Here is a 14,109-nt window from a genome sequence, read left to right as displayed (position 1 = left end):
TTTATAAAAAGCTCAATCATTTAACTATTCAAAAAAATGTAATGACTTAATCAATCAACATAAAAAAAGTTCAACAACTTATACAATAAAAAAATTCAAAAACTTAATAATTCAAAATAAAACAATTTCTTTAATATTTTGAACTTTTTTCTTAATTTAAATTCAATGCAAATGATTTCTATAAATATCTCATCATATAGGGATCTAATTAAATGAAAACTAATTAGTTTGTGATAACCGTGATGTCCAATTTCAACTACAAATCAATAGATAAATTAGAAAATTTATAATTTTGGTAATTTTGGATTAAAATTTTAATGCAAGGACATTTTAGGTATTTTAAAACTCTCCTCTCTCCTCTCTTCTATCTCAGTTCCCTGTCCTCTGGTCACCGTTCTTCGATGATACCACAATGGTATCACAATGTATCATATATGTGATTAGGTATCACACTGAGGTCAATAAAATCATCTTAAAAAATGAAAATTTGAAGAACACCCTAGTAACCATTTATCTATATAATATGTATATGTAATTAAAGTTAAGAAACTCTCTTAAGTGAAGTTATTTCTTAAACTCTAATTTTCTTGGTCCATTGATAAATCCTGATTTTTAATTATGCCTCCAAAATTGTCTCCAATTATTTTGAATCATTAAATTTAATTAAATTTTATTTAAAGGAATTATTTTATTGATGTATTTTTTGTTGTCTCCAAACACTCATTTGAAAGGAGATTGATGTGCATGTTTTCATGTCTTCCTCGTTTCTTGCACCTCAAGAAATCTCATCCCTAAAAACGTTTTTATTCATTTTCTTGGAAGATCAAATTTTAGATGCATAATTTTTCAACATCTAAAATCCCTTTTCAAACCAGGAATTCATCATCTATTCGAATTAAATCGAACGATTTGAAGACGAAGAACGAGAAAAAATTATTACTGATCGAAAAAATAAGGATTTCATGATCAATCTTTCGATATTTCATGTGCTTAAGAAACATGGTTTGATCGTTGGTCTTTCGGAGTTGTTTGGAATGCAAGAAATCTCATGAAATTCGAAGATAGATAGTTAGCCCATGAATGATTGAAGATGGATTCTCGTGGCGCCTTTAGGGATCAACCGATGTCGTTGAATCAAACGTCGTCCCAAATAGCCGAAGATCCAACATCGACAAAAACCGCACAATGCACCGTTATGTGCATGTATCAAGCGCACATTGGCGGCTACTGGCGGACAGTGACGGCCCTTTGGACCAAAAACATGATGAATCACTCGTTAAACATCTTCGTAGACAGCGTGGACTCCGACCAACGACAAAACTGCAAAATTGATCTCAAGCCATGGCATTTTTGGGGCAAAAAGAGTTACAAAACGTTCGAGGTCGACGGGCTTCAAATTGACGTTTATTGGGATCTTCGGTCAGCAAGGTTTTCTGGTTCACCGGAACCGTGCTCGGATTTCTATGTTGCGTTAGTTTGCGATGAAGAAGTTGTGTTATTAATAGGTGACTTGAAAAAGAAGGTATACAAGCGGACGAAATCCCGGCCGGGCGAAGCCAACGCCATTTTATTTTTTAAAAAAGAGCATGTTTTCGGGAAGAAAAGCTTTACAACACGAGCGAAATTCGATAAACACCGGAAAGATTACGAGATCGTGGTGGAAAGCTCGACGTTAGGGCCAAAAGATCCCGAAATGTGGATCAGCATCGACGGAATCGTGCTGATCCACGTAAGAAACTTGCAATGGAAGTTTCGAGGGAACCAAACAGTGTTGGTGAACAAGCAACCTATCGAGGTGTTATGGGACGTGCACGCTTGGCTTTTTCTGAGCCCAGGTTCGAGCCACGGGTTGTTTATTTTCAAGCCGGGTCAACCGAGCCCAGAGAATGATAAAGAAGAGAATAGCCAAGATGGGTCAGAAGGGAGCGATAACAGTAGCGTAAGCAAGTATTATTCGACATACGGTAGTCCAAAAACTTCACAATGCTGCCTTTTTCTTTATGCATGGAAGATTGAATAACCAATTTGTATATATACATTATACATACATGTATACATATACATATACATATACATGATTCAAAGTGATATTTGTACAACAGATTTAAGAGTTATGAAACACAATGGAGATGGTTTTGCATCTTATTTTTTCTGCTTCCGTTCAACTCATTATATACACACATGCACACCAGTTTCAAGAGAAACCGCAGAAAAAGTAGAAAACTGAACACCCTAATAACCGTTCATTTGTATATAAATTGTCCGGTATGCACATGCACATGTGCATAGAAAAGAGGAAACGTCTTCAATTATTTATATACTCATGTGCACATCATACAAATAAATGGTTATTAGAGTGTTCCTTAATTTTTCATTTGGTTTTCTTGAACCTGACCATTTATATAGGGTTGGGTTCACGTGAGACCAAGGGTTTTCGTGAGATCCGTAAGACCAATTTATGTTCATTGATCAACTTTATAAGCTAATGATCTAATGGTCTAAAGTTGCACGATGACAATTTTGTAAGTATTGAGAAGTCTCATGGCAATTTTGTAATTATGAATGTTTTGATTGTAAATCTAATCCAAGGGTTGAGATCTCACGAAAAACCATTGGTCTCACATGATCCCAAGTCTATATATATATATATATACTCACATCGAAATGCAAAAGTTGAAAAGAATTAAGCAGGCAACATAAATCAAATCAAATATAATCAGGGTATTCATTAGCATTTAGCATTACAGAAAGATGTTAATCAAAATAATACAGTTGACTTGTAAACTAGCAGCCCTTCCATATATGGTTTGGCACAATGCATAAATAATCTCCATGTTTTAAATGATGAATCATTTATGGTTTTGACAACTATTGTAATAATAAATACCTACCAATTATTGATTTTCCTCTACCGCTACTGCAACCGGAACTGCTTCTATATTTGGAAACCTCTCTGGCAATCTGAAAACAGGTCCTTCGCTAGCAGTACCTTTGCATGACATAGCTAGCGAGTACCCTAATGCTCGTGCAACTGGAACCGCTACTGCATTTCCAACTTGAGTGTATCTGCACGATTCCAATAAATCAACTACTTATGTTTGTTATAGTAAAATTTGCATCAAATCAAGTGTTATTATTTTTGACATTATTTAAATATTGGCTATTTAGCTGAATGACCTAAAAAACTGAATCTAATAGTGTTTATTCAGGAGCAGACTGTTTTGAACCAGGGGTAGACTGTTTGAATCAGATGAAGGTTATTGAGCTGCAAAATAATTAGAAGGTTATGCTCCTAATTGAAAACTCATTTAAGATCATTTGTCCAAAGGACCTCGTTATTTTTAGTTTTATACAACAAAAGAAAGTACAACGTATAGATTAAAAAGGGAATGTTTTTATCAATATGATGAAGTTATAGAAGCAAACGTTATAGGCATGGTTTGTTACCTTTCTTTGATAGGGCCAACAAGTTTATAGTAGTCGGGGAAACCTTGAAGCCTTGCATTTTCACGAATTGTCAGCACTCTATCTTGAAGGGGATGGAGAATTGCCTGAAATAGCATTATAATTAGTTAATGAGGCATACCAACATGGGTAATTAACAAAATAATTAGTTAATAATAATGGGGAAAAAGGTTCACCTGATTGTGTGGTTCTGCCCTGGTGACAACTGTAGGTACGATTTCATCCCACCATAGCCGGCCAAATGGTCTGCATATCAATTGGATAATGAAAAGTAAGTTAAAGAAGTTGGAAACTATGTCTGCAGATAAAATAAACTTGTATCGAAAGGTTACTTTGATGATCGTCCATCGACAAAAGTCATGGCATAATCAGGAACCTGTCATCAAGAGAAAAAGAAAAATCAATGAGTGGTTGACAAAAAATATGTATCTGCACATCCATTGGCACAACGTCATATTGGTTCATTTTCCTTTATATTATAACCGTGAGAAGAGTCAAAATTTCAACTTATAGGGAAGAGGCCCAAGGCCTAGCCTATATTTGCTAGCAAAGTCGGCCCTTACAATTTCTTGTAAAAAGTCTGCAAGACAATTTGGAATAATGATAGTATTTAACGTTCTCTCTTTGCACCCAATTTGACTAACCATCTATCCCTAGATGCCAAATCCAGTTAGCCACACCCATTTCCATGCCTTTTAGCAAAAAAATGTTGCCTGGGGATCCCAAGTGATGAGCATGATACAACCAAACAATGACAACAAGACAGCACCATATAGAGGGAGGTTCAAGAGAGAACCACAAAAAGAGAACAAGGGAACCCCCATCAACTGTTAGATAAAATAGATGGCCCAGATTCATTTGTACCACCCCCTACAATCACAGACTTGGTTTTGGCAAAATGTAACCACCCCTATTATTCACAACCATTGGATTAAAATAGATGGATGGTTCAGATGGATTTCCTTGTTCTCTTTTTTTTCAATCTTCTCTCTTCAACTACAATACCATGTATTGTTTAATATAAATATGTCTGAATGAAAAGTTTGTACACAAGCAACAAAAGTAGTGCAACACTCACCAACGGCTTTCCTGAAGGTAAATATACCCTCTCCACATCAGGATCCCATTCAACATGGTTGTCATCTCGGACCTGAACACCCTTTAAGTCCCTGAAATTTGCACCCTGAAAAGGAAGAAAAATGAACAAAAATGATGCATAAAAAAGTGAAACGATGTGTGTGCTGAGAATGTAACAAACCTTTCTCTTAGGAATTTGGCAGACACGTAGGTAATCATCATCATTTAATTTATATGGACGATGATCATACAAAGGATGGTCTGAAGACTCTACACCCACCATTGAGAACCCAGGCATATCTGGATAACAAATGAAACAAAATTCAGACGTAATTTTGAATGACATGTTGTCAAAAATAGAAAGATGTAAACAAAAAAGGCAATCTTAACCACAAAGAGAGCAGCGTAACCATAATTAATCCAGGATGTTATTATGATTATAGGTAGTATGAGTTCATAAAATGACAAAAACAAGGGTAATTAAGCTGAATGACAGCAAAGGGAAAATAAGTTGATATTTCTTGAAGTTTTTCTAATACTACCAAATGTGAGTGACAATCTGAGCGCTAATCAAACAAATAATATAGTTTACTTGGATATAATATCCTTTTGCTCGGTATCTCATGTTCAGTATATATGAACCACTTTCTGTTTGCTTTCCCGGCTTAGTGCTTCAGCTATTAAATAACTACCCAAATAGCAAAAAATGTACGAGCTGAAACACAATGATGATGTACAGAATGACATAACAAATTCAGAAGCTTGAACCTTACAAATGCAGTAACATAAGCATGTAGTTACCTCATATAACGACATTAATCGAAATAAAATATAAATTGAACCACTTTCTCACCTTCCTTCTTGAGTCGTATAAACTTCTGGAATTCTGTCTTGGGCATCTCTTGATAGGGGATTTCATCTCTTTCCTCATCATTTGCCACCTAAAAAGAAGTAAGAACATGTTTTATTTCCCACCCCAAGGATGTTTCCTCTCGGTTAGTAGCGAAGAAAGGCATTCAGCTGTCCAAAGTTATGTCCATGTTGGGATTTAACAACGATATATATATATATATATATATATATATATATATATGTGTGTGTGTGTGTGTGTGTGTGTGTAATATATGGCGAAGGATCGTGTGAGAAGGGAAGTTATGATGAGAAACGTAAGAAGAGATATGAACCGTTGATCACTTTTAATCTCATGCCCATCTATGAATTGCCTTTAGAAGGGAATTGATATGATGCATCTCGGATTCTAGGTGCATCTCATTATTGTGGACATTCAATTAGGATTGATCCTAGGGTGGAGATCTCTTATTACGCTTGTCACCATAACTTCCCTTCTCACCAGAATCCAACCATATAATATACATGCACAAAAAAACATATTCCTATGATCATGTGAGAAGGAAGTTATGGTGAGAAACGTAAGAAGAGATCTGAACCATTGATCACTTTTAATCTCATGCACATCCATGAATTGCCTTTAAAAGAGAATTGATCTAGTGCATCTCGGATTCTAGGTTCACCTCATTAGTGTGGACATTCAACTAGGATTGATCCTAGGGTGGAGATCTCTTCTTATACTTGTCACCATAACTTCCCTTCTCACGGGAACCCAACCGTATTATATACATGCACAAAAAAACATATTCCTATGATCAAACCCAAAAGAACAAAATCACAATAGAACATTGTGGTTAAGTTCACGCTCACCCTTACCACACTTGATATCATATTTCTGAAACTTTAGGCACCAAGGCAAAAGGACGGCCTGTAAACTTTATGATTCTTCAGTCGTGGAGGAATGAGATATTTTAAATAAGTATATAATTACTTACAGGTGGAAGATCAGAAATTGCATCACCGAGAAATAGTTCTTTTTCCAATTCGATTCCACTGACTTCATCATAAACAACAGCATTTGACTGCAGTTGCCAAGTAAATTTTCAATTAAGACCAATCAAAAAGAAAATACAAATAAATATTGTTCACTAGAACAAACTATGGAAAGAGAGAAACTGATTATAAAATAGAAATTTGTAGGAGCATTTAAGCTGACTAAGCAGCAAACAATGCATGAAAAATGCTGTTTGATGAAAAAATATACTGCAGTGATCTCATAATACTTTCTCCATCCCAGATTCAAAATCTCATTTCAACATAGTATACTGGAGTGAAAAATAAATGATATATTACCAAAAAAATCCTCTCGTACTTTTCTTTCATTAGATTGCTTAATTATGAACTTTTCGTGCATTGAATTTTATTAATTAAGCTCTACATCTGTCTTATATCCATGGCATCTTTTCCTTTCATCAAATATAATGCAATCTCAACTAATAATATAGAGGGTCATAAATTTTAATTTATTATGCAAGCAAGTTGATATGATTTCTATGTTGAGATCTAAACAAATTTCCAAAAAAAATCCTCTACATTTTGAAACGGTCAAAGCTAAAAAGTAGTCTACTGGAAAGGACAATTGATTTTGTAAACAACCAAAAACAAAAGGCATCATTAATTGCAGTTGAGATGTCACACGCCAGAACCACCAACCAGTCTATCTTCACTTCTCGTTTTCATCAAAGCAACTACATATGTCATGATTCAGTTTATAGCTCATTTATTCTCTCTTTCCAAATTCCATTGAATCATAAATTACCAAACTATACCTCAAATTCCACAGGAGACACCCCCCTCGCAACAACATTATGTGTGGGTAATGGGTATTGTGGTAGCTTCTGCAAAATAAAAACAGTATTATACAAATTGAACTACCAAAGCAAGAAGCAGGCATAAGACTAAGAAAATCACCTCACTGGGCCTGGCACCCCACATAAACATCCGCATGCGAAACTGTGGGAGTCCATAAGAACCTGCTGTCATCAAACCTATGCGTACTTGATAGTTCATAGAAACAAGGCGACCCAGAGCATATCTCCCGAGGAACCCTTTCGCAAACTTTACTATATCTACAACATTTTCCATCAATGCAAACCTTGGTTTTAAATATTCTACGATGTCCATGTAGACAACAAGCTGTTTATTTTTTTCATCCTCTAATGGCTTGTCTTTATTCCTGTAGCGATTGAATCCACTTATGCCCTGACAAGGAGGGCCACCACAGATTACATCCACGTCCCCCTATAAACATAGCAAACAAAATACCTAACAATTAGAACAACACAGTTAACCATCTCAACTAATACATGTATCTGCGAAGGATTTCTGCACTTACAGGTAAAGGCAAAATCTTTGATTTGAAGCCATTTACAACAAACTGCTTTATCTTCTCCTGACAGTCACTGATACAAATGCTTTGAGGTCAAATTAATGGAATTATTTACACATCACAAGAACAGAAATTAAAGTGTATTTCCATACCCCAAGCCATCTATAGGCTCCCAGGTATCTTCTGCAGGACCATAATTTTTCCAACGGATCTAGTAATACAAGAATAGAAGAACAAGTTAATCAGTTGAAGGTATCAGAAGTAATTGTGAACCATAATGCAAGTATTTTCTCCTAGTAAACCATACAAAAAGCATCAAATATTAGCGCTTATAAATAAGTGCAGTTCAATGCGTACTTTATGATAATGCCTTGCAACGTTTAGATAATATATCAAAGGTGGCTTTTGATAGTATTCATATCACAACAACAAATCATTTTTGCAACAAATTTATTCAATCATATTTGTTTCTAGCACCAAAACACCATATCAAAAAAGTTAAATCTGAATTACTGCTTTCACATCAGAATTACCCTCATATCAAATGTCAACTGTCTATATGACACACCTTATAGGATTTTTAATTTAAATCCTGTCATATGGAATTCCAGAAATAACCAATCATTGAACAAAAAAACCTGAAAAGGCATTCTTTCAGAAAGTGTAAAAAATATCAAGTGAGAACATTTTCAACAAAGATTTGTTGAGGTGTCTTGTGCCTCATAGCAAAGTAGGAATACCTTAAGGTACAACCCTGGCTTCTTGAGTCCCTTTGGATCACCATAACAAATAGACAAAATTTTATCAACTTCAAATACTTCCTCATCAAGTCCATCATTGTCATCATCGTCATCAACAGCATCTTCTGTTTCATCTTCTTTTACAATCATAGGATCCCCACTGAGCTGTGAATCACCACCACCAACTAAGGAAAAGGACTGGCAAAGCTTATGCCACTCCTTAAGCAACCACAGAAAATCTTCTGCCGATTCATTCCTCACCTACAAAAAATGTTTCACACCGCCATTAACAAAAGGAAAATGCAGAAGAAAAAAGTATAACAAACGACGCACACCTCTGTCTCTGGATGATTCAGCTTCAAGCTTTCGCATGCATATCTATTCAAATCAACAGCCCATCTCTATAACGAAAATATATAAAAATCAGGAAGCATGATATTCAAAGATATACATACAGGATAAAGAATCAGGTCCTACCGTGACAAGATTAACATCTGCCATATTAGCACCCAAGCAAAGCCCCGTAGACATCGCACCACATCCTGAGTAGAGGTCTAGCATCCTCATCTCAGACTTATCGTCTTCTTGAATTTTGGAGGTCTCGGTAACAGCTGCATTAGAATCAGACTCAGAAGATATGGTTGATTCAGACTCATTTCCATCTGCCTCATTATCTGTATACAAATATAGTTGTTGAGTGCCAATAAAAGTTTTTAATTTTAACACGTTACTACTATGACTACCAACTGAATATAAGTGTATGTATCCATAGAATTTGGTTTAGCAACATTTACCAAGTGGTAAGTTTTGGTAAGTTGAATATGGCACCAAATACAACATATCATAATAATAGTTTCCATCTAAAAGCATAGCCCTCTTACTAGCCACATCAACCTGAAGAAATGAACAAAAATTATAAAGCAGTGAGAACAACAGCTTATGGGTTCTGATGTATCAAAGGCACCAAAGCCAGTTCTTACATCCAAAGGAACCCGCACTATTTTAAGCTTCTGCAAAAGACAATCAAGAGGATTGTCATCCTTTATTTCAGAAAGGAAGACACGTTTATCGTCAATAAGGTTAGAGCAGGCCTGAATAATCTGAAATGGCAATTAAAGCGGTATTAGGACAGCACACCAAAACATCAAATAATAGAACTATCTAAGCATATTTGAAATATAACTTACTGTATCCTTGGCCCTATAAAACCATTGAGCATAAAAATAAGGTGCACCATCCACTCCTTCAAACAATTCCACAATTCTACAGATATAACTTTCCTCACCCTCACCAGCCTAATCAAATAAAACAAATTAATTGCGGTTAGATTATATTAGATGCCATTACCAAGTTGGGAGCAACATGCTCATCATTCGAACATATGTACATGATAAACTGCTGTATTTGTGAAAAAATGCTGCTCAATCTCCCCAGAAATGCATGCAACCAAGTTGTGTTGGTTGCTTGGCTTCAGGCAATTAGCTCCAGTACAAATTCAGTGAGGATGGTGTTTGAGTGATCACAACCTGTCCATGTTGTGCATGAAGATTGTGGGGACGATTTCACCTTGAAACCTGCAGTAGATTTTTGGCAAGCTGGGCAAGGATCTGTGTGGCCTTGCCAGATCGAATCAGATGCCACAGGGCAAGCTTTAGCACAAATTACACAAAATAGTGAAAGACCATCAGTTGATCTTATTTGACTCCTTTGAAATTCTGTTTCCTTCCCCTAAATAGAAGGTACAAAGAACACGAGTCATTCTTCGCTATTTCAATCGTGTTAATATTTTGTAACCTCGTTATGATTAGTACAGTTGATATCTCTCTCTAGTTGTCTCAATTTCCATGTCATCTAGTTTTGCTTGTTTAAGGCTTTAAGCTTTGTTATTAAATTTCATGTCATTATGGATCGTTATATGGTGATGGATCACTGATAGCATCTTTCTTTATCCACATTAGTTGTTCGGGTTTGGGACCATGTAACATCTGCATTGCGTTAATGGGTGAATCCTAGAACCTACATCAACAACCAACACATAAGTCTCATATACATTTTATAAAAAAATTCTTATTTACCTGGACATATCCATCATCTCCGAGTTTAAAAGGTATACAACCATCCACAAGTGCTTCAGTGAAGTGTCGTCTAGCTTGAATAAGCTCTTTTTGAGGCTCAGTCCTTGAAGTTCACAAAGAAGTTCCATATAAGTAACAAATAGCATCCTACAGGAACAAGACTAAAAGCATATAAACCCTTATCCAGCTAAACAGACACCAACAGTGGAGACTTACCCTTTTGGGGTTTCCATACTCTCGGTCGTTCTAGTATTCTGTAATTTCCAAAACAAGCAAAAAAGTAAATAAGTGAAAAACAAATCTAGAAGGGTACTTCCCTCAAACTTCCTCAAGAACGCATTCAACCCATAACCAAATATTAATTTGTGCTTGCTGTGGCAAGACCCATATTTTCCTTTCTTGAAATGCCAAAGCATTAGTATGTTGGTGCTTTCACGTCTAGATGCACAGATACATGCATGATATTATTTGTGGAACTAACAGAATAGACTTGGCCTATGTTTGAAGTTTCTCAAATGAATGTTGGTCTTGCAGACCCTGGATATACAAGATCATGCTATTACCAAATTATTATAAAAATTTAGCTAATATTTGAGCGTTATCAATTAACTCAATTTCATAGCAATTTTCTGATAGTCCTCTATCAGTAAGTACATACCAACATAATGCAAACAAAAGCGGCAAATGCATTTCGAAAAACAGCTTTATCAGCATGTTATGTACTGCTTGATCAAGTGACGTTACTTTCCAATTGTTCTCGATCCTCCAGCTTTACGAAAATTACATGCACCAAAAAATTTGAACTATACAGATATACGAGAAGTTAGCATTTGATGTATATCAAATAAATCCTCACATTTTTTCCCAGGTATCGGTGAGGCCATCGCTGTCGAGCTTCATCATCGGGGATCGGATCGCCGACCAATCGACTCTCCTCGTCGTCATTTAACTCAGCTTCTTCCTTATTGTTCTCCGATCTTCGACCAGAACTTCTTACCGAGGAATCTCCATTATTAACTGCCGGAGCTTCAACAGCATCAGCATTAGGCAAAATCTCTCCTTTTTCCTCTTCCTCACTCTTCGGCCTCTTCTCCGAAGTAGGTGAAGCTAAATCAGCGTCCTTGAGAGAAGCACGCGACTTCCTCTTGCTGCTGGGCATTGTTTCCGGCAACAATGAGAGAGAAAGAGGCGGAGGAGGGTGAGAGAGAAGGGCGGAGATAGGGTTTTATTGTGGGTCAGTAGTGCGAGTGGTGTGGCGGGTAAAGTTTTTGGTTGGGCGGGAAGAAAAGAGAACCGTGTACGTGTACATTAAACTGGATTCGAATTTGGTTTGACGCCCGACCACAAATTCAACGTTTATTTATTTTTTAAAATAAACATATTTTTTGTGTTTTAATACGAATTATTGGGTATGGTTTTACTTTTAATTTTTATATACTAAGAGGGCGTTTTGATTTATAAAATGAAATTTGTTGGAATTATAATAGGTCAAATAAATTGGAATAAAATTTAATCATGTTTGATTCTATGTGTAGTTGACATAAATTAAAATAGAATATGTCGGCGATGGTGTTGACGATGGTAGTATTAATGGTGACGGCAACGGTGGTGGGATGGGTGAAGGGTTAAACAAGTAATTATAAAGGGTTAAGGATTAATATAAATACTCAAATGTTTTCTAAATATTAATTCTTATTGATGTAAATATAAAAAATTACATACGGGAACAAATATCACGTGTAAAAAAACCACCGAGAAGAATTGTCATAAACTTAACGACCCGTTTTTCTTTTTTTTTTTTTTTTTTGGGTTTTTGACTTTTTTCATGTAAATATGTATTTAGACTTTTTTTTTGGTTCTATAACCATGTACAAATGAATAAATAAATAAACACAATGCATAATGAATGAGAAAGTAAATAAACGTATACAAAGATAGATACAAATACAATGACGACCTCAAAATGATTGAACTTGAATGGCCGACTGCTCCCCCTCAACAAATGCACCATATCTCCCCCCAACAACTATATCTACGTCTGATGTCTTTTATCACACAGTCCACGTTCAATAAGCCTTCAACAATGTCACTGGATATGTGTAATTTCTCCCCGCTCAGAGGCACCACGAAAAGAAAAGAAAAGGTTGTTGACATTAAATTTCCATCTCATGTTTTATGAGATTACACTTGCATTTGTTAGATCAAGACCCACAAATTTGTTCACTTAGAAGTTGGTCGGCCACAACTTGGTTAGTGAGAAACACCGTATAGTGTGTTTTGAGAAAGAGGATCAGATAGATGAAGTGTTAGCCCATGGGGGTGGCGAGTGAATGGGTGGGTCGGTTAAAGGAATCCAGATCAGTGGGCAAGAGATAGAGGATGGCCGATGGATTTAGGTTAGAGGGAGTCACCGATTGGAGACGAGTGGTATTTGAAACCAGCTAAGGATTGTTTGGTGGTTAAATTGAGGGTTGATCGGCAAATGGACACCCAAATAGAGTGAGATTATGGTCGTTTTAATTTGAGGTGTCTACTTTAACAACTTTAAAAATCTAAAAGTGGTTGGTGGGTTGAAAGAAGAGAGAAAAAAAAAGGCTGATTGTTAGCGAAAACAAAGTGAGGATAAAAAAATAGACAATTTGCATATAACCCAATAATTTAGTCCCGAAATGGAATCACTCATTATTCGTGTAGGTTTGTGAGTGAGAGCTATGTGAAGTGATGATAGGGATGTAATCGGTTAGTGAGAGAGGATTTTGGGTAGTTATTGGTATTGGTTATCATGTTAGGCAATTTACATGTTATAAAAACCATTCCATATTGATTCTAGTTATGAATTGTTTTTGCTAAATGGACAGTACATACATGAATATCGTATAACTAGTCTTGTGTTATACTATCAGATAACATTGTATACTGGTTATATGTGTCTCGATGTGGGTTCGGAAAAAGTGGGTAACGAACTACTCTGCATCAAATTGCTACTTACCACCGTTTGTGACCACATCGGCCATCACCGCCCATACCTCATCTATAACCACCACCACCATCTCATTCATAATCCACCACCATTTACACGTTCTACACAACCATCGTCGATCACCAGCCACCATCGTCTGTACCTTAACCACTATCACCACCATCACCAGTTTCATCATCAAATCATCAATAGGAGAGAAATAACATGTAATATTGTTTATGTGCTTAACCATAGAAATTCCTAATTTTTAATTTGAAAAGAAAAGTGACAAAGTTACATATATTTACCAAAAGTACATTTTAAAGAGAGTGAATTACATCAGTTGTCCATGTAGTTTGCTGAAAAATTGGATTTGGTCCACAAAACAAACTATCTACATTTATGGTTCTTAAATTATCAATTTCATAACATTAATAGTATTTGGAGTTAAGACCTTCAGTTTATTAACCATAATGAGAAACAAAATCAGTCTTTTGACAAATTACAGAGACCAAAAATGTCATTCACTCTAAAATTAATTGTGATTCACATGTT

At 35.8% G+C, this 14,109-nt stretch overlaps 2 protein-coding genes across 2 annotated transcripts; one reads left to right on the top strand and one right to left on the bottom strand.

Annotated features, from left to right (window-relative positions):
* Nucleotides 1–1,123: 1,123 nt before the first annotated feature.
* On the top strand, nt 1,124–2,020 carry LOC112527180. Its single transcript, XM_025137642.1, has 2 exons — nt 1,124–1,868; nt 1,911–2,020. The coding sequence occupies exons 1-2, from the start codon at nt 1,124–1,126 to the stop codon at nt 2,018–2,020; spliced, it is 855 nt and encodes a 284-aa protein (XP_024993410.1).
* A 690-nt stretch (nt 2,021–2,710) lies between these two features.
* On the bottom strand, nt 2,711–11,849 carry LOC112527566 (DNA (cytosine-5)-methyltransferase CMT3-like). Its single transcript, XM_025138274.1, has 21 exons — nt 11,452–11,849; nt 10,812–10,849; nt 10,596–10,698; nt 9,708–9,815; nt 9,501–9,620; nt 9,315–9,414; nt 8,998–9,194; nt 8,856–8,921; nt 8,521–8,781; nt 7,933–7,991; nt 7,787–7,853; nt 7,363–7,692; nt 7,221–7,289; nt 6,387–6,473; nt 5,396–5,483; nt 4,724–4,842; nt 4,544–4,648; nt 3,798–3,841; nt 3,642–3,711; nt 3,448–3,551; nt 2,711–3,066 (listed from the first exon to the last, which is right to left on the bottom strand). Exons 1-21 carry the CDS (start codon nt 11,752–11,754, stop codon nt 2,895–2,897), a joined length of 2,610 nt encoding a protein of 869 aa, XP_024994042.1. The 5' UTR covers nt 11,755–11,849; the 3' UTR covers nt 2,711–2,894.
* Between the last annotated feature and the right edge of the window lie 2,260 nt (nt 11,850–14,109).

The sequence above is a fragment of the Cynara cardunculus genome (assembly GCF_001531365.2).
Source record: "Cynara cardunculus var. scolymus isolate 2C chromosome LG 15, CcrdV1, whole genome shotgun sequence".
Taxonomy (NCBI): domain Eukaryota; kingdom Viridiplantae; phylum Streptophyta; class Magnoliopsida; order Asterales; family Asteraceae; genus Cynara; species Cynara cardunculus.
Note: the sequence above shows the minus strand (reverse complement) of the source record. Positions and strands in the feature narration are given on the sequence as shown.

Excerpts from the sequence above, each read along its gene's own strand:
- LOC112527566 (XM_025138274.1), bottom strand. The coding sequence starts at position 11,754 with ATGCCCAGCAGCAAGAGGAAGTCGCGTGCTTCTCTCAAGGACGCTGAT. Across the intron at positions 7,992-8,520 it reads AGCCAGGGTTGTACCTTAAG|ATCCGTTGGAAAAATTATGG; the intron begins GTATTCCTACTT and ends TTGTATTACTAG. Across the intron at positions 7,693-7,786 it reads CAAAGATTTTGCCTTTACCT|GGGGACGTGGATGTAATCTG; the intron begins GTAAGTGCAGAA and ends CTATGTTTATAG.
- LOC112527180 (XM_025137642.1), top strand. The coding sequence starts at position 1,124 with ATGTCGTTGAATCAAACGTCGTCCCAAATAGCCGAAGATCCAACATCG. Across the intron at positions 1,869-1,910 it reads GTTGTTTATTTTCAAGCCGG|ATGGGTCAGAAGGGAGCGAT; the intron begins GTCAACCGAGCC and ends AGAATAGCCAAG.